Source organism: Podarcis pityusensis (genome assembly GCF_964106645.2).
Source record: "Podarcis pityusensis genome assembly, chromosome: 2".
NCBI lineage: Eukaryota > Metazoa > Chordata > Lepidosauria > Squamata > Lacertidae > Podarcis > Podarcis pityusensis.
Window position 1 is genome coordinate 33,614,462 of NC_138029.1, and position 19,621 is coordinate 33,634,082.

Here is a 19,621-nt window from a genome sequence, read left to right on the forward strand (position 1 = left end):
GCCAAGCAAATATGTTCAGGATTCCAGCCTAAATTTCGAAATCATTTCTTCAAATCTAATTTAGCAGTGAGGTCTAAATACGTTTTGTGGTTCAAATAACAGAGGCACGAGATCATAAGGAGCTCTCCTGTTGCAAAGCTATCAACAGGTTCCAAACTTGCTTTGGGAAGGATGTGAGTAATAGACGTGTTCCTAGACTACAATTGTAATTTTGTGCAGTATGTCTTTGCCATACAACCATGTTGCTGAAGAGGCAACACCATATTATCAATTTAGCCAACTGGAGGAGTCTAGCACAAACTAAAGGCAACCCTCAACTATTTGCTTTGCAGATATATCCTATGGCTCTTCGGCTTGTTCTTTCTTCCCATGGTTTTCACCACATTGTTCCTATTTTCCCATCTTTAACTGACTGTCTTGTTCATATAAACTCCTCTTATACAGCCATTTCCCCTTTTAATTTGTCAACCCTTTTGCCTCCTCTTTTTTTTATTCCCACATTACTTCTGCTGGTTCTGTTTTCCTGTTCAGTCTTGGCTTCTATGCCATATCTGCCCTTCTATGCCATATCTGCCCTCACCCCCCTATTGTTATTAATTGAATTCCCTTCCCACCAAAATCCACACTATGCCATCTTCCACCCCTCTGTCTGAAATGTACTTTTTTCTATTAGAACTCTCCCCCCCCCTTCTCTTCTGCACCCCGCTCCAACAGCCCATTATCTCCTATATTTTATGTCCTTATCTCTTCTTTTCCTTACATGTCTATTTTAAATTATAAGCTGGGGGGCAGGGAATGTGTCTGCTTGTCCTATTTACATTGCAGATTCTATAGCTTAGCTACTGCAAGGAGGAGAATGGCAAATATTAAAGACTGTTAGTCATAGTAAATCTATTAAAAAGTTATGTGCACACTAGTGAAGAGTAGATGGAAATCCAGCGTAAAAAGAAGCTGAAATTAAAGCTGTAATTATTCCACTTTATGTTTAATTCCTGCCCTAGTAGTTTACTCCTGCCTCCCAGAGTGATTGTAATAAGCTTTAATTGCTTTACTGATTTTAATCAGCCCTTAGATGTGAGTGTGTTTGTCTCTCTCCCTGCATTTGGAAAGAAGAGGCAGTTTTTCATGAGAGAGATTATACACACGCACAACCCCCTGATGGGTAAGTTAGAAATGACCTAGCAGCCCATTTACCTCCATGCAATTGTACCAAGGTGCAAAACTCCCAAACTTTTTGCGTGTTTAGTGAAGCTGTGTTTGGTGTAGTTACCCCACTTACAAGTCTGTTTTATTTAGGATCTAAATCTCACCCTGCAACAAATTTCCTGTGTGGCTTACAATAAATTATTTTTAAAGCCTATCCTGCGGCAAGAAAACCAACAGCACAGGAGATTGCTAGGCTTGTTCCCTTAAAAAGCAGCATTAAAGTAGTTTCACCTCAGGAATCTTATTCAATTTTGGCAAAACAAAAACCACATACTAAGTAAGAACTTTTCACCAGGTTGGTGAGATGAACTTTAAGCTGCATAATGTTGCTTTGATTCCAGGTCTTTCCATGCTTCTGCCATATTATTTTACATATTTTAAATTATTTTCACAATTAAGGTGCAAAAGCTCCAGGCATAATATTTAAAAAGAGCCTGTTAGTCTCTGGAACTGAATTTTATTGATGTTTTAAAAGTTCTGTTGTTTGTGTGCTTTTAAGAGAGCTTGATTTGGTCTTTGGCTGTTGGGTGAGCCCAAGACAACTTATGTGCATATCAGCAAATCAGATACTGGCTCAGCAATTAGTCTTGTACTTCCAACACGCTTCAGGTCAGCTGTCCTTTTTAATTTATTTTTCCAAACTATCCTGTTCATGTGTTCATCCTTCCCTTCATTACCTTCAAAATCCAGTGCAGCATTGTTCCAGGGAATGAGCACAAGGAAGTTTCCTGGTGACATCATAGGAGGCCAGCCAACCAGCACAGTGTGCATCAAGTTAGCTGACACACCCACCTTCCCAGTGGATGAACCTGAGCAGAAAAGACATGGCATGTTTCTGTTTCCGTTTTTATTATTATTATCACCGGTCTCTGTGTTACTGTGTTAGCCAGTAAATGCAAAATGGAGCACGTTTCCTGCTGTCCGGAGTCCATGCATGGGAGTTTGTATATAATGTGTATAAAACCTAACTGAACTCTTTATTTCATTTGTTGAATAAATTAGCTGTCATTTGAATTCCACCGCGGTTCTCAAAATGTGCGACTATAATCTCCACACACAACCAAAATTATATCTAGTAGGAAACTTGAAGCTCATCTAGCCAACATACCGTATTTTTTGCTCTATAAGACTCACTTTTTCCCTCCTAAAAAGTAAGGGGAAATGTGTGTGCGTCTTATGGAGCGAATGCAGGCTGCGCAGCTATCCCAGAAGCCAGAACAGCAAAAGGGATTGCTGCTTTCACCGCGCAGTGATCCCTCTTGTTGTTCTGGCTTCTGAGATTCAGAATATTTTTTTTCTTGTTTTCCTCCTCCAAAAACTAGGTGCGTCTTGTGGTCTGGTGCGACATATAGAGTGAAAAATACGGTGCTTTCTCAATTTAAATCACCCCTGAAATATAGTCATCCTACCTCTGAAGTATAAGTTTGCATTGTGCTTTTAGCTATGGGTTTAATGGACAATGGCTGAAATTTCATCCTATGTAGAAAGTTACTCGTTCAGCCTGTTGGACCAGTGATTAGTGACGCCATCAGGGCACACCACCTGAGGATGTGGGCCCTACCCCTGCATGGATCAATGCCCTGCATTCCATTTTGTTGCCTTGTTTTCCCTCCTTGCTACTAACATCACGAGAATGCTGTGGTTCCATAACCACCCATGTATTTCATCTGCAAGGCTCATGGTCATTATCCCAGCTTTAGTAGGTGGAGAAAATGAGATCAAGATGGCTAAATTACTATCCCCGGATGGTAGTGTGAGTCAGTGCACAAGGTTGGAAAATTCCTAATCCCTAGTGTCCTGCCCTACCCAGTATAAGGCTGCTTCCTGCGATCCTTTACTTCTTAAGGAACCTAAGTAGGGACTTCAGGTTTGATTGAACGTTTTTTCTCTTTCCACCCAGACTTTCTGGAACTGGTTGAGAAGTGTCAGCAGCAGAGAATCCAACACAGCCAGGCCTCTCCAAGAACATCTAAGTCCCCTGCAAAAAAACAAACCAATCCCCACCGACAAGGACATGGATTAATCTTCCACAGCAGACAACAGCATCTTTCTTCACAGAGAAACATGATGAACCCGTAGGGTCCCCTTACTTGTCGTCTAGAAGCAGCAAACCGCCCTCCTCCAGCTCTTTCACTTCCTCCGATTCTCCAAATGCATCCCACAGGCTGAGGTCAGGGGCAAATTGCAGCCAGTGCTGTAGAAAAGAAATGCTGCTAGGATGGGTGTTGCTCGATAGTTTCGAGAATTTGCTTTGCAGTTGATGTCCTATCAGAACACTAATGAGTGGGAGGTGGGGGGGGAATGCGACTTCCAAATGTCAATTATAAAGTCCTCGCAATGAATTCCTCAGCCTCTCATATACTTTTAAGACCATATGATGGGCCCCTGCTCTGGTTGCTCCCCTCCGCCACCAGAGTTTAAACTGGCGTCCTCAAGAAGTTGGACCTATTCTCTTGCGGCACATCCTCAAGGATGCTCTAGCTCCCTAGAAATTTTCAGGAAGCGCAGTAACTCCCCCCACAGCCTCCCATTCTGCTATCAAGTTTGCATATAACACTACACCAAACAAACCATGGCTTCGTGTGAGTGTTCCTGGAGAGCGCTCCTCCCCCTGCTGCGCTGCTGTGAGCTAAGCCTTCCCTTGGCTAAGCATGTTGTCTTAACCTAGGCTTTGGGTTTGCCTGCTCCAGACAAATTACAAGCTGTAAACCCAGAACACCCCGTAGTTACAGCTCATGGCTTGACTGGAGCGACACAAACCTCAAGCCTGGGTTCAAATGACACCCTAAGCCAAGGCATGGCTTGGCTCACAGCAGTGCGACGGCAGCAGCAAGACAGAAGCAGCAGCAAAATGACTGTGATTTCTCCATTTGCACTAAGCCATAGTTTGTATTATGTGCAACCCAGCTCTACATATTGCTTGAAGTATATCATTTACTGATTTTATGAGTTGTTGATTTATGAGTTGTTTTAAATTGGTTTTTTATGGTCTTTATTTATTTTCTGGCTACCTTTGAAGACTCCTAACACCAAAAGGCAAGAAGTAATGTACATACATAAAAATAAATAAATTCTTTTTTGCTTTTTTCCCCTTCTGTCTTTGGCAACCAGCATTCAAGCTAGCATATCTTTCTGAAATCCTAGGTTGATTGCATCTTTGTAATGAAGGTCAGTAACTGAGCGGCCATGTCAGTTGCTAAAACAGAATCTAGATGCTAGTTTGGTGGCAAACCCATATTTGAATGCCAACACCCCTTTTATATTGTTGGCAACAAACCATCATTGGGAGTAAGCCTGGCAAGTTAAGCTGCAGCAAGGGTGGAAGTACCGTATTTTTCGCTCTATAACACGCACCCGACCATAACACGCACGTAGTTTTTAGAGGAGGAAAATCCGTAGGCATGCTACCCGTAGGCATTTCCTCCATAACACGCACAGACATTTCCCCTTACTTTCTAGGAGGAAAAAAGTGAGTGTTATGGTGCAAAAAATACGGTATATTGTTGTTTTCATCTCAGCCTGCACTGGGACTGTGCAAAATTGTCTAGCGGTTTCTAGATTTCTACCATAACCAAAATGTGCTAAGCAATTTGGCAAGCTTGAATCGGTTTGATTTTCAAAGCTTGACTTCGCCATTTTTGTCTTTCTTGGAGGGGTGAAGATTTAGGGCAGGAATGGGAAACATGACCCTCCCAATGTTGAACTTGGCTCCCATCATCTCGGACCACCAGCCTTGTTGGCTGGGATTGATGGGAGTTGGAGTCCCAAGAACATCTGGAGAGCCCCATGGTCCCAGTTCCTGGTGTAGCTTACAGTACTACTCAACAAGATGCCTGACACATCACTGCTGCCAAATTAAGAAGCTCAGTGTTGAGTTGTTTTTCCCCACCCTAGTAATGCTTTTGGTCAGAAATAACCATGTTATTTTCCTTTTCTTTCCTGCTCCCAGTGTACATAACTGGATGCTGCTGATAGATGCAAGGAAACAAATATAACTCTGAATAAAAGTTGGAGAGAGAGAAAGGTGCAGGGGGTTGCTTTAAAGGTAAAGGCAAAGGACCCCTGACAGTTAAGTCCAGTCGCTAACGACTCTGGGGTTGCGGTGTTCATATCGCCGTTTGTCCACATACAGTTTTTCCAGGTCATGTGGCAAGCATGACTAAGCCGGTTCTGGCGAAACCAGAGCACTGTACAGAAACGCTGTTTACCTTCCCGCCGGAGCGGTACCTATTTATCTACTTGCATTTGATGTGCTTTCAAACTGCTAGGTTGGCAGGAGTTGGGACCGAGCATCGGGAGCTAACCCCGTCACAGGGATTCGAACCGCCAACCTTCCGATCGGCAAGCCCTAGGCTCAGTGGTTTAGACCACAGCGCCACCCACGTTCCTGTGGGTTGCTTTAGGCAACAGCTAATTCTCTCCTTGTTGGACCACTGAAAGCAACAATGTGTGTTTTAAGGAAAATAAACCGAGGGCGGGGAAAATCTGCAGTTCCTAAAATTGAGAGCCTCGTGGCCAGTGGAAATCCCACGAAGGTTATTTCCAGCTTTCATTCATTTAGCAACCACAACCAGCAGGTTTTTCAAAGCTTTCTCCAAAAGGAATAAAAATCCAATCTTTTAAAAGCAGATTCAAACCACTGGTGCTGGTCACGTATTTTGCTTCTTGGCCACTCATTTCTCTTTAATTCTTTTGATTCTACCTGCTGAGTACCTTGTGGAAAAGACAGAGAAAGTTCAGAAAAAGAGGAAGTAATAGGCCATTTCTGCCCAAAGCTCTGGAGTTAGGGCACTGAAAATTTCAGCCCCACCCAGTTGGCTGCAAGTGCAGTTGCTGGCACAATCACACCTCACCTTGTGTGTAATTCCTATATCCATACGAAGCCCCAACATCAGAACCTCTTCCAGTCTGCAAAGGAGACAGTCACAGGGTAACATAACACAAGGACATAGAACTCTCTAGCAACCTAGGAATAGTCACCAGAAACCTGTACTGCTTTTTCTGCACACACCATTCCTAGCAACTGTAGCAGATTAGCTTAGACCAGGCATGGCCAAACTTGGCCCTCCAGCTGTTTTGGGACTACAATTCCCATCATCCCTGACCACTGGTCCTGTTAGCTAGGGATGATGGGAGTTGTAGTCCCAAAACATCTAGAGGGCCAAGTTTGGCTATGTCTGGCCTACGCAGAGGACACATGCTCTGAACCAACTTCACCTGCTATTTCAAGCTTTATATACATATTAAAACATATTTGCCTAGATCAGTTTCCCAAACTTAGGTCTCCAGCTGTTGTTGGACTACAATTCTCATAATCCCCAGCTACCAGGACCAGTGGCCGGGGATGATGTGAACTGTAGTCCAAAAGCGGCTGGAGCCCCAAGTTTGGGAAACCCTGGCCCAGCTGAAGGGTGGAGAGATGAGTATGCATAGAAGCCTCTGGATTCTCCACAGCTGAAATGTAGCCACCATATCAAAGATAAGAGTCACTGTGGCTCCATCCATTCCTTGCCTCTGGCCCCACCCACCACTGCCACCCTAAAAGACTGACTTGAGGGAATGAGGCCCTTGAGCTGAAAATCCTCCCCACCCCCTTCTTTAGAGTGTTCAAAGCATTTCACATAGAGTGTTCAAAGCATTTCACATGGATTTTCTCAGAAATCCTAACAGCAATGTAATGTAGGTCTTAGTACAATGGTACCTCGGGTTAAGTACTTAATTCATTCCGGAGGTCCGTTCTTAACCTGAAACTGTTCTTAACCTGAAGCACCATTTTAGCTAATGGAGCCTCCTGCTGCCGCCGCGCTACCAGAGCACGATTTCTGTTCTCATCCTGAAGCAAAGTTCTTAACCCGAGGTACTATTTTTGGGTTAGCGGAGTCTGTAACCTGAAGCGTATGTAACCTGAAGCATATGTAACCCAAGGTACCACTGTATTCCCCTATTGCAGATGGGGGCCTAAGCAGTCATGGCATGCCTATGGGCAACTACTGAGTTCGTGGTCAAGTCAAAACTTGAATCCAAGGTGTTCCCGCTGCAATACCATGGTTTGAAGGAATTCTACTCAAATTCATGGGATAAAACTGCCTCCTCGCCTCCCCTTCTGCTTACATATCCAGTTTGCTGAGTTCAGTCCGCTTCCGGGTCCCGTGCCCAACGGCCAACACCTCCTTCATCCATACATCTGGCTCCAAAGTCTGTATCCTGGCCTCCCGATGGACCTTGCCATCTCCCCATGGCACAAATCTCCCATGGGCACCTAGGAAAGAGGCAGCCAGGGCTGTGGCTTAATTCTTCGTCTCTAGAGGGTATGGGAAGCAAATGTGCATAACTGCCCAGCCATCAGATGGCTAAGGCCATCTTTCCCCAACAACTCATGTCTAACATGAAGCACAGCTAAAATGGTGCCATCTGAAAAGCACTTTGGAGAGCCCAGATTGGGAAGCGGCTGGCCCCTCTCATCTCCCCAAGCAATGCTCACCTGGTCCAATCCCGATATATTGACTCCCTTGCCAATAGGACAGGTTGTGGGTACTAAGTGCCCCCTGCAGGGGGAAAAAAAAACAGAACAGCATAACCACTAAGGAATAGGTAGTCCAGTGTTACACCATGCTGGGCACCCTTTAGCGACTGACTCCTGAGGACGCTCAGCAACTCAGTGGATCCAGAATTCAAGTTTTGTGAGAAAGTGGAAAGCTCAGATTTAAAGCTCTCTCTTGGGATGGGAACTAAGCCTTCTGACTATCAGTCTCAGCCTGTGCCTACTGCCTTCCATAACATGCTCTGTTCTTTGCTAAGAAGGCATCCTCAGAGCATGTTTGCTTCACTTCTGTAGCTGGATAATATTCTTCTCTTTACACACACACACACACACACACACACTCAATCAAGCAAGCAAGCAAGCTTATTTCATTATCCGAAATTATTTTGTCTACTCCCTTCTGCTTGGGCCAGAGGAACCCCGCCACCAATCCATCTGAAGACTGGATGAGACCCATGGGTGCTTCTCTGCATATCCCCCTTGGGGGGGATTGTTTTGTGGCTTTTTTGGAGTGGTTGCAACTGAAGAGGGAAGGGTTAACCATATCCTGCAACCCCCACACTGAAAAAAGCTCCTCTTGCTTGTCAGGCTTGAAAACTCTCTCTCTCTCTCTCTCTCTCTCTCTCTCTCTCTGTGTGTGTGACAGCACACGGGGAGAAGGTTAACCATTCCCTTAGCAGCTATGACCCTCAACCCCAGTTACCCTCCACCTGTGGCAATTGTCTTGAAAAAAAGTCTTCCAATGACTCCAATGCGAAGCTGTTTTCAAGCTTAGCTGTTGTATATGTGTGTGAGAGAGCGAGATCTTTGTGGAGACTGCAACTCCAATGCTTTTTCAAGCCTAATTATTTGGAGGTGTGGTCAGAGTGTGTGTTGGGGTGGGGAGAAAACAAACATGAATGGGTATTGGTATGGTCTGTATTATACATGAGAATGGATGGAAGTGGGTAACATTGGTGTGTATGAATTGGTGTGTGGGAAAGATTCACAATGTTTGGTTGCTGCCCTTGGACTGAGTAAGGTCCCCACTCCTGATTTAAGCTATACAGTGGTGCCTCGCAAGACGAAATTAATCCGTTCCGTGAGTCTCTTCGTCTTGCGGTTTTTTCGTCTTGCGAAGCACGGCTATTAGCGGCTTAGCGGCTATTAGCAGCTTAGCGGCTATTAACGGCTTAGCGGCTTTAAGAAAAAGGAAACAAACTCGCAAGAACTGGCAAGACGTTTCGTCTTGCGAAGCAAGCCCATAGGGAAATTCGTCTTGCGGAACGACTCAAAAAACGGAAAACTCTTTCGTCTTGCGCGTTTTTCGTCTTGCGAGGCATTCGTCTTGCGAGGTACCACTGTATAGCAGAGGTTCTAGGCAAAGTAACAGACTTACATTCCTAGCGAAATTGGAGACCTCGTACTGATGGAAACCTGAATTTTGCAAAACATGCCGAGAGCACTCGTACATCTCTGATACTACATCCGGATCAGGCATGGGCAGGGAGCCCTGGTGGACTTGCTTGAAAAGCGAAGTTCCCCTCTCCAGTGTCAGCTGGTAGAGAGAGATGTGGTCATCACACACAGTGAGCATTTCCTCCAGACCCTGGATCCACGATGCATTGGTCTGACCCGGGAGTCCAAATATGAGGTCAATGGAAGTACGGCCTGCAAAGAGTTTCTTGGCTTCTTCTAAAGTTCGTAGAGCGTCACAAGATGTGTGGTTCCTTCCAAGGAGTTTCAGTTCAGTATTATTAAGTGACTGTTGATGAGGACGGGAAAACATGAGTATATTTGCATCATTTATCAGGAGAAAAAGAAGTGCAAGTGTTGGGAAAGAGATATGAGTAAGGCAAGAGTGAAAACACTATTAGAGCATGAAGATTTTTGAATGTCAGGTGCAAGCAAGAACCAATGGGAGCAAAATGTGAAGAGTCTGGTGGCCAAAAAACAGTTTGTGCAAGAGATTTCCCATTTCCTCCCTCTCCCCTTTGAAATACATTCTTGGGGGGGTTGTGTTTTAACTCCTTCCCTGACTGAAATCTCACACTGATCCCCAGGTTGTTGTTTGCTTTCCCCCTTGCCAAATTTAACTCTTACTTTTAAAATTGTGGATGTAGAAAAATAGTAACAGGAAAGGAATTTCTCACAGGTCAGATTGGTGGTTATCCTGGACTATTCTGAGATATTTATTCCATAAGTAACTGTTTGCTGTTTCTGGCATACTATGGGCAGGAAAGGGGAGGAAGAGAGATGCTGATAAATAGAGTGGCAAGCTCAACCATTTTTGACAAATGCAAGTTGCCAAACATTTCCATAAATGCTTTTTAGAAACTTCTCCCAAAAGGAATATTGTAACTGGATCAGCACAGATTAATACAGCCCTGAAAGCAATGCACCCGTCACCTCACCTGGACACCAATGGAGAGGCGATTGACACCAGCTTTCTGGAACTCAGCCAGGCACGAGGCATCTGCTGAAGTGGGATTGGCTTCCAGTGTAACCTCAGTGCCTTCTGCTAAATGGGCACACTGGGAGACAGTGTCCAGGACAGCAGCAATGGTGAGCGGGTTGGCCAGGCTTGGCGTCCCTCCACCAAAGAACACTGATGTGATTCTGCAAAACCAAGGAGAGGGTGAGAGGGACATATCTGAGGAACCCACAGTGTTGAGCCATATACGTCTCAGCCATACATCTCATTGCCTTTTTTTTGTCTACTGCTTTTCAATAAAATAAATAAATCTTCCTATAGCAGTTTACAAGCCACTTAACAAATATACAACATAATGTTCCCACTGATCAGAAAGACTTCAAACCTCTGTAGGATTTCACAAAAGCCACTGTCCTCTAATGGTGAAGAGCATCTGTACTGAATATATTGGGCTTATTCCAAATCACTAAAATTCCCAACGCAAGAGCAGCTGCTGGCTTTGTTGTAAAACTCATCTCTTTCCCTTTCCTTCCAAAGTTCCCTGACTGTAAATCCTGACTGTTCAAAACCTCCCCCTCATCTTCCACTATACTAACCTCTTGACTTGGCTGAGTTGGATCAGGGTCTGGGCCTCCTGAACAAGACAGTTCCTCATTTTCTGCTCATCAAGATTTCGGGGAATGTACTTGTTGAAGTTGCAGTAGCTGCAGCGTTTCTCACAGTAGGGCCACTAAGAGACCAAGGAAACAATAGAATTCTTATTTGTTATGACCTAACACACTTTCTGGTACTGAAATATACTCAGAGTCGCAAAGTGATTTCATGCTCTTTATTCAGCTCATAGTGGTGAGGAGGAATGAATAAATGTCCCCTCACAGTATCTGCTTTATATACATTATTTACACAATGGGCTGCACATGATTGGCTAATTTTGGAATTCTACTGTAAGCCAATCAGGTTGTGGATTCACTTCTATCTGGAGCAGGATTGGGTGGTTCCTGCCAACCAATCATACTGCTGCATTGTTCTAGGACCAATCAGACTGCTGCATTCTGAATCCTATTGTTCTAGGACCAATCAGACTGCTGCCTTTTGGATCCTATTGTTCTAGGACCAATCAGACTGCTACAGTTTGGATCCTATTCAACTCAGTACATAACACCCCTCCCCTCTAAGTTCCAGTCCTGCCCGGGAGGTCGCATTCATAGTCCTCAAGGTATGCCGGCGGCCTACGTGTGCGTTGTGGCCTGGGGTGTTCCCTGGTCCGGGCTCCGGGTTCTGGCTCGTGTTCCAAGGATGCTGGCTGTGATGCGGCTGTTTGGTCTGGTGCAACCGGCTCGCTCAGTCGTGGTTCTGGTTCCGGTGTCCTTTCGGCCTCACGGGTCCTCTCTGTATTTACTGATTCTGCCTCTCCTGCTGGCCCCTCCTGCTCTATGGGCCTCACTGCCCCGCTGTTCCCTTGGGACTCCTCTGACCTGTCCTCCTCCTGGTTTTCTCCCGGGAATCGTCGCCGTATCTGGTCGCAGTGGCGGCGCCAGCATTGCCCCCCATCCGTTAGCACCTCGTACGACACGGGGCCAGTGACCCTGGTGATTGTGGCGGGTACCCATGCTGGGCCTGCCCCAAAATTCTTTGCGTACACTGGGTCCTGGGCCTCGAAGGTCCGGGGGTTCCTGCCTTCCCCCACCACTACCTCATCCTGAGCTCTATCGGGGTGAAGGCGGTCCAATCTGATTGCAAGGCGCCGACCCATTAGTAGTTCAGCGGGGCTCCGGCCAGTCGTTGAGCTGGGGGTGCTGTGCTGTGCTAGAAGGAATGTGGCAAGGCGGTACTCCCAGTCCCCTTGCGTCATGCGGCGAAGGGTGTCCTTGGTGGTCCGCACCATGCGTTCTGCTTGGCCATTGGTGGCAGGGTGGAACGGCGCCGAACGGATGTGGCGGATGGCGTTCTGCGCTGTGAAGGTTTGGAATTCTCCTGACGTAAATGCAGTCCCGTTGTCTGAGACGAGAGTGTCAGGGAGCCCGTGGGTTGCAAACAGCCTGCGTAGTACCCGGATGGCTGCGGACGTGGAAGTGGACGGTACCAGTGCGACTTCCAGCCATTTGGTGTAGGAGTCCACCACTATGAAGAATGTTTTCCCCTGAAAGGGGCCAGCGAAATCCACATGCAGGCGTGACCATGGTGCTCGGGCGGACTCCCAGGACTGGACTGGGGCCCTTGGGGGATCTGGGCGGGATTCTTGGCAGGCCTGGCAGTGTTTGACCCAGGCCTCTATCTCTCCATCGATCCCCGGCCACCACACATAACTCCTGGCAAGGGCCTTCATTCTTACTACCCCTGGATGTGTCTCGTGTAGGGCTGTGAGGACCCTTTTGCAGAGGGGCTGGGGAACAACGACTCTGCTTCCCCATAACAGGCACCCCTTGTGGGCCGACAGTTCATGTTTGCGGGTTGTGTAGCCGGCGAATTCTGGCCCGGGGCTGCTGCTGGGCCATCCCCTCCACACCCAGTCCAGGACCCGGGAGATGACCCTATCTTTCTTGGAATGGTGTGCAACTTCTTGTGCCTGAATGGGGCAGTCGGGAAGCAGCTCCAGGCTCATAACCTCTTGTGCAGGTGCTGGGTCAGGGCCTGTTTCCGGTAGTGGTAGCCTGCTGAGGGCGTCCGCATGGCCCATCGCCTTCCCAGGTCGGTGAATCAGTGCATACTGGTAGCTGGCAAGGAAAATTGACCACCTGAGGACGCGAGGAGACAGCACTTGGGGGGTCTGCTTTTCGGGGGCAAACAAGCCAAGCAACGGCTTGTGGTCAGTCACCACGGTGAAGGGCCGCCCGTACAAGAAATCATGGAATTTTTTTACTCCCTTTACGATTGCCAGACCCTCCTTGTCGATTTGCGAGTAGTTCCGCTCGGTTGTGTTGAGTGTCTGGGAAAAGTACGCCACCGGTACCTCTCTTCCATCCGGGAGTTGGTGCCCCAGGACAGCTCCAATGCCATAGGGTGAGGCGTCACATGCTAGCACCACCGGCAGCCTCTCGTCGAAGTGTGCCAAGACCGAGTTTGAGACAAGCAAGTCCTTGACTGCCTGGAATGCGGCCTCCTGGCGCTGGCCCCACACCCAAGGGGCCCGCTTGTCCAGGAGTCTGTGTAGGGGCTCCGCTACCGCCGCCTTGTGGGGAAGGAAGGAATGGTAAAAGTTCAATAGTCCCAAGAAGGCCTGAAGTTCAGTCTTGCTCTTGGGCGCTGGGGCATCACAAATGGCCCGTACCTTGTCCCCAGTCGGGTGGACCCCTTCTGCGTCCACCATAAATCCCAGAAAGTCCACCTGAGGCACTCCTAGTAGACATTTTTCCCGCTTCACCTTGAGACCCGCCGTCTGGAAACGGTGCAGAACGGTGCGGAGGCGGTCCTCAAACTCCTCTGGTGTGGGGCCGGCAATCAACACATCATCGAAGAAGGGGGTGACGCCAGGAATCCCTTTAAGGAGAGAGTCCATTATATTCTGGAATATGCCTGGTGCCACGCTGACACCGAATTGCAGCCGCTTTACCCTGAACGCTCCTCTGTGCGTCACAATCGTCTGTGCCTCTGCTGTGGCCTCATCTACTGGCAGCTGTTGATATGCTTGGGCCAAGTCCAGCTTGCCAAAAATTTTCGACCCAGCCAGGGTGGCAAGGACATGGCTGACCACTGGCACTGGGTATGCGTGGGCCGTGAGGGCCTTGTTTATGGTACATTTGTAGTCTGCGCAGATGCGGACCGAACCATTAGGCTTGACGGGTGTGACGATTGGGGTTTCCCAGGGAGCATTAGGCACCGGCTCCAGCACTCCTTGCTCTACGAGTCGGTCCAATTCCTCGTCTATACGGGGTTTCAAGGCGAACGGGACCCGGCGGGCCTTGAGCCTGACCGGTCGTACTGCGGGGTCAAGCTGTAGCGCAATGGGGGGGCCCGTATACTGTCCCAATTTCCCATCGAAAACCCCTGGAAATTCCTTGCATATGGCGTCCACGTCCACTTGTAAGCTAGTGTGGTTCACCCCGGTGACAGCTAGCCCCAGTGGTCCAAACCATGCCAATCCCAGTAAGCTAATGTAGGGGCCCTTGACCACAAGCAAGTCCAGTTGCCGCGTCCGCCCTCGGTATTGCACCCTGAAGGTCCCCACCCCCATTGTGGGGACCTTACGTTTCTGGAAGTCCCGGAGGGTGAATGGGGCCGGCCTGAGTTTGGGACCCCCAGTGGGACACAGTTTCCTTAAGGTCCTTGCCGAGATTATGGATAGAGTTGAACCCGTGTCAAGCTCCATGCGGCATGGGGCCCCCTCTATCTGTACCTCTACATAAATTTTCTCTACGTTGGGGTGGGGCAACTGGTATACCTGGAAGTCCGTGAGCTCCGTCGAGTTGCCTTGGTGCGTTGGGCCCCGGGACCTGGGGCTCTTGGATTGGTCATCTGATGCCTGGTGTCGGGTGGGCCGAGCCCGACACACCCGGGCGATGTGTCCCGATTTTCTGCACTGCCTGCACTCTGCGTTGCGGAAACGGCAGGTCCTCCTCTCGTGACTCTCCCCGCAGCTTGCGCAGTTCCCTCCTTCTCGTCGAGGCAGCTGTGGTCTGTGCGCTGCTTGAGTGTGCTGCTGTACTCGGTGCACCTCCTCCCTGTCGGATCCTGAGTCGTCGGTGAGGTCTTCATGGTGGACCCTCGGTTGGGATGGCAGGCTCGGCCGTGCCTCTTGGGTCGACCTCTCGGCAGCTTCTGTTGCCAGGGCCTCCTCCAGAGCGACCTGGAACGTTAGGTCCTTCTTAGCGTAGAGGCGTCGTTGCAGCTTCTCATCCTTCAGGCCACCGACGAGGCGGTCACGAAGCATGTTCTCCAGCTCTGAGAAGTTGCAGAACCGGGCGGCTTGGCGGAGAGAGGTCACAAACCCAGTTATGGTTTCCCCAGGGGCTTGCCGCTTTGCGTAGAAGGCATTTCGACGAGCCACCACTGAGGGCTGCGGCGAAAAGTGCCCCTTCAGCTGTTCCATTATTGTTTTGTATGGAACAGTAGCGACGTCTTCAGGCGCAAGGAGAGCCCGGGCGATTTCAAACGTCTCCTCTCCGCAGACGCTGAAGAATATCGCCCTCTTCTTGGCGTCTTCTTCGTCGGTGACCCCTTTGGCTTCTAGGAGGAAGGTGAAACGGGAGGCGTACGCTTCCCAGTCTCCAGATGCTGGGTTGAATGGCGAGAAGCTGCTGTTGGCTGCCATTCTGAGTTCCTTGTGCCCCGGAGCTGAAGCCTGGATACACGGTGCGGGGCAGCGGTGCGGCAGTTGGCGGTGCTGCGGTGCTGTGTGTGGCAGTCAGCTCAGCGGGATCCCATCCTCGTCGCCAGTGAAATATACTCAGAGTCGCAAAGTGATTTCATGCTCTTTATTCAGCTCATAGTGGTGAGGAGGAATGAATAAATGTCCCCTCACAGTATCTGCTTTATATACATTATTTACACAATGGGCTGCACATGATTGGCTAATTCTGGAATTCTACTGTAAGCCAATCAGGTTGTGGATTCACTTCTATCTGGAGCAGGATTGGGTGGTTACTGCCAACCAATCATACTGCTGCATTGTTCTAGGACCAATCAGACTGCTGCATTCTGAATCCTATTGTTCTAGGACCAATCAGACTGCTGCCTTTTGGATCCTATTGTTCTAGGACCAATCAGACTGCTACAGTTTGGATCCTATTCAACTCAGTACATAACAGGTACCTTCACCCTGCTGTGTCCTGCTATCGTCAACATCTTGCCAGACCAAAGCCTGTAACACTTCTATCTACCAAGAGGGGCAATCAATAAAATGGCTTGGAATGCAAAATATTTAACTCTGCACTCATTCTACCCCAAAGGCACATAGTGACCACCAGCATGTTTTATAAACATGGTAGATTCAGAATACAAATATACTTATTGCACTATAGACTTAGTCCTACTCAACAGAGTTTAATCTCAGCCAATAAATGCCAGCCCAAGTAAAAAAACAACCACAAACCCGTTTTATTTCATAAAGATGCTCTATCTCTAGTTTTGGCTAAACTTCAAAGGCTTTCCAGTCATCGTGACCATCATGTCTTTCAGTCCATATATTTTTGGGCAGGTGAAATGTTTAAGAGAGGACTCTACAAAGGAGTTATGTGGGAAATTTAACCTGGGGGTAAGCAGCATTGCATTCAATAGGACTTCCTTTTGTGGAGATATGGTTAGTATTGCATTATGAATTATGCTTGGGAAGAGGATGATTGCTGGAGGAAGTGTAGCACAAGGCAACCTAGTCTTCTACACTTGCTATGGCAACGCCCCAGCATGAACTTGTTCTGAAATAAAATCAGTTGTGGTTCCAAACACAAATATGGAATTACATGGGGAAGAGCAAGAGCAGAATGGTATTTTAATACCAATTCACAGAAAGTCAGCACAGGTGGTTTTCCAGGTCTCTTTCCTGAAGAGGGCCTCCAAAAATAACCCAATTACTCATGGGGATGTGCTACATATATTCTTCCTGATGCATTAGTAGGTTTTTGCTGTTTTTAACATGTAGGAGCATTCATATAACCCCCCTCAATTGAAAATCAAACCATACTGCTCAGGAAGCAACAACCTGTCGTGTTAATGATGTGTAGTTTGTCACTTAAGTAGACAGAAAAAGGACAAAGGCAGACATGGAAGAGTGAAGGCAAGGAAAGACTGTCAACTATGAGAGAGGTGTGCTTAGTCTGGGGTAAAATGCCATGTTGCCACGTATTTCTGTTTCAGAGGAAGTCTATTGGGCTTTTGGCTGAGCAGAATCCATTATACACTTCTTAGAAACTAGATGAGGTAGATAAATCTCTATGTATCTGATCTGTCCGTAGTATTTTCCTCCTCAGTTATGGTGCAACTCTCGTTGAGTCATAACCATCTGTGTTGTGATTGTAAAACACATGCAAGTCCTCAGTAAGAGGTGGTTCTTTTGTGGGGGGGGGAGAATGTAAGACACATTATCACCACCATGCGCATGCGCAGAGTGAGAACCGCTCCGTCGAGGAAGCGTACTGTACTTTCACCCGTTCAGACCCCACGCAAGCGCACTGGAGGTGAGGGAAAGAGGCCTGCAAAAGGAAACAGGGCAAACCCTCCTTCCGGACTCAGAGAACGCCTAAGGAACAGCGCATGCGCACTTTACTAAAAGGTGTGTGTGGAAGGTATCCCCAGCAGTCGATTTGGCGGGAGTTACTCAGCGCCTCAGGAAAAGGAGGAGGAGCTTTACTTCGCGGTACGCATGCGCAAAAGTCCGTTTTACAACGCTCGCGGGGAAGCCGGCGTGCGCAAGCGCATAAAATGTTTTTTTCCTCCCTCTCGCGCGCGGTGGGTCGCGTTCCGCTTCGCGCCGGACTCACGTGGACGTAGAGCGCGGCGGTCGTCGCCGCTTCCGGAGCGGGAGGCCGAGGGCGGAGCTGCGCGGCGGAGGCGCCTCCGAAGAGCCTCTCTGGCGGCCGGACTGCCCTTAGGCCAGCCGGGAGCGCCGCCCTGAGCTTGCCAAGCGTGCCCATGCCGCTCCGCGCTGCTCTTCCGCCACCTGACGGGCGGAGGCGACGAGGAGTCCGCCCCTAGCGACGGGGAGGGCGGGGGGCGAGAGAGGCTGGGCTCCGCTGGAGCTTCTCTGGCCCACGTTGCTTTGCACAGTAAAAAATAAATAAATAATGCGGTTTTTTATAATAAAAAAAACCCGGCCCCTTCTTTGCAAGGATCTAGCATGAGAACTCGCAGAATGGCGGTTAACGGAAGTGCAGCTCACTTAAGCATGTGCAGAGTGCGCTTTATAGTTTTCAGCACTCATCGAGCGGTATCTCTCTCTTGCGCGCGCGCACGTAACCCCGAGATGAGTTGGTTGGCGTGTCAGCGCTAGACCTGGGGACAACCGTTATTACTATTTCTTAGCCTGACCCGCCTCAAAGGGGGGTTGGGAGAATCTAAATTTGCGGGAGAGGAAGAGGAAGTGGGGGGCGGTAGGGACTACATAGGCTGCGCAAAACTCTGCTTGGAAGATGATCTATAGATCGATGCATATGCAGGTGGTGTGTGTTATCTCATATAAATCTAGAGCAGGGTTTTCAGTACAAATATAGACCCTCAACGCTTTTAGGACTCATTTATGAAACTTCTGGTTTGGCTTTTTGGAAATGGAGAGCCCCTGAACTGGTTGCTGAAGTGTCTGATAGCGACAGGCGGTGGGGATCATGGAAACAAGCAAAGCACGTGGCTTTCCCCAAAGAATCCCAGGAAATGTACTGCTTACAGACATTCAGCACCCTTAAGAAACTAGTCCCCAGGATTCTTTGCGGGATGTCAACGTGCCTTCAATGTATGTTGTATACACAGCCATGGACAATTTTCTCCATTGCCTTGGCACTTCACCCTCCCCCCCCCCCCTTTCCCCTCATTAACTTGTGAAACAGGACACACCTAGGAAAAACAGAATAAAAACCTAATAACAAGACCTTGGAAATGCCCTAGGGGCATGGAGTTATTTACTCCGGGCACTTTTTTATTTTAGTTGAATCAATATGTAGGTTATGTTATATCAGGCATGTCCAAAGTCCGTTTCGGGGGACTAAAAAAAATGTCAACAACTTTGGTTGGCCCCCACGGCCCTTCACTTCATCAAGTCTGGCCCTCTTTGAAAAAAGTTTGGGACACCTCTGTGTTATATAAAGCACATGAAGTACCTTGAATTGGTGGGTCAACGTTTGTGGTATCATGCGTAAGCCTTTGAAATGACTACAGTTCCAGCAGCTAGACAGCAGATGGCACACCTATGCTTTCTGGAGGTAGTGCGGTCACTTGGTAGCTAATACACTCCTTAAGAGTACAACCCAACGATATCGGATGTCTCTTAGTATTTCAGAAGACTCCCAACAAAAGATCGAGCAAATGAGAGGCTAGTTAGCGTCACACACAAATACACAAACTGCCTGGCTTCTGGTCTTACTCAAATCTTTTAATACTGTACTTTAAAGTCCCAATTATCCACCCCTTAGGGGAGAGCGTTATGCTACAGCTGGAAGAATGCATTCATATTCTCTCCCATGAATTCCCTCCTGCAAATAGAAAGCTGTCATTTCAGGGACGATTAATCCATGTAAAAATGTGGAAGTAGTTTCTGGATTTGTAGAAGAGTGTATACAATGAAATAAAATCCAGAGCAGTAGCTATGTTAGTCTTTTGCTGATTGTTACTACCATTGTCTTTTATCTGATATCCCTGACTCTCCCATAATTGCCTGAAAACTGAACCTCTTTATTGCCGTTGTAAACCAAGTGTTAACAGGTTTTTTCTCGTTAAGGAAATTTGTTGATTCTTAATTGTTACAAATGCCCATAAAATCTTCCTTCTTTGGTGATCACTTGTAGCCTAGTAGGAGTGTCTTCCATGAACACGGCCTTAAC

The 19,621-nt window shown here is 47.9% G+C and overlaps 1 protein-coding gene across 3 annotated transcripts; it reads right to left on the reverse strand.

Annotated features, from left to right (window-relative positions):
• Positions 1-2,036: 2,036 nt before the first annotated feature.
• On the reverse strand, positions 2,037-17,845 carry RSAD1 (radical S-adenosyl methionine domain containing 1). 3 transcript variants are annotated; one of them, XM_080993918.1, is made up of 9 exons: positions 17,573-17,845; positions 10,757-10,890; positions 10,141-10,345; positions 9,126-9,491; positions 7,688-7,751; positions 7,318-7,465; positions 6,060-6,114; positions 3,297-3,400; positions 2,037-3,184 (listed from the first exon to the last, which is right to left on the reverse strand). In XM_080993918.1, exons 1-9 carry the CDS (start codon positions 17,723-17,725, stop codon positions 3,070-3,072), a joined length of 1,344 nt encoding a protein of 447 aa, XP_080850044.1. In that variant the 5' UTR covers positions 17,726-17,845; the 3' UTR covers positions 2,037-3,069. The 3 variants fall into 3 exon arrangements, with proteins under 3 accessions (XP_080850044.1, XP_080850045.1, XP_080850046.1); XM_080993919.1 differs by lacking the exon at positions 17,573-17,845 and adding an exon at positions 17,181-17,354; XM_080993920.1 differs by lacking the exon at positions 17,573-17,845 and adding an exon at positions 16,189-16,314.
• Positions 17,846-19,621: the final 1,776 nt, after the last annotated feature.

Bases quoted from the DNA above. Each gene is read 5' to 3' on its own strand.
- RSAD1 (XM_080993918.1), bottom strand. From the start codon at position 17,725: ATGGGCACGCTTGGCAAGCTCAGGGCGGCGCTCCCGGCTGGCCTAAGG. The intron at 10,891-17,572 runs GTGAGTCCGGCG...TTGGTCTCTTAG, and splicing joins CCGCCGCGCTCTACGTCCAC to TGGCCCTACTGTGAGAAACG. The intron at 3,185-3,296 runs GTAAGGGGACCC...GTTTTTTTGCAG, and splicing joins TTGCTGCTTCTAGACGACAA to GGGACTTAGATGTTCTTGGA.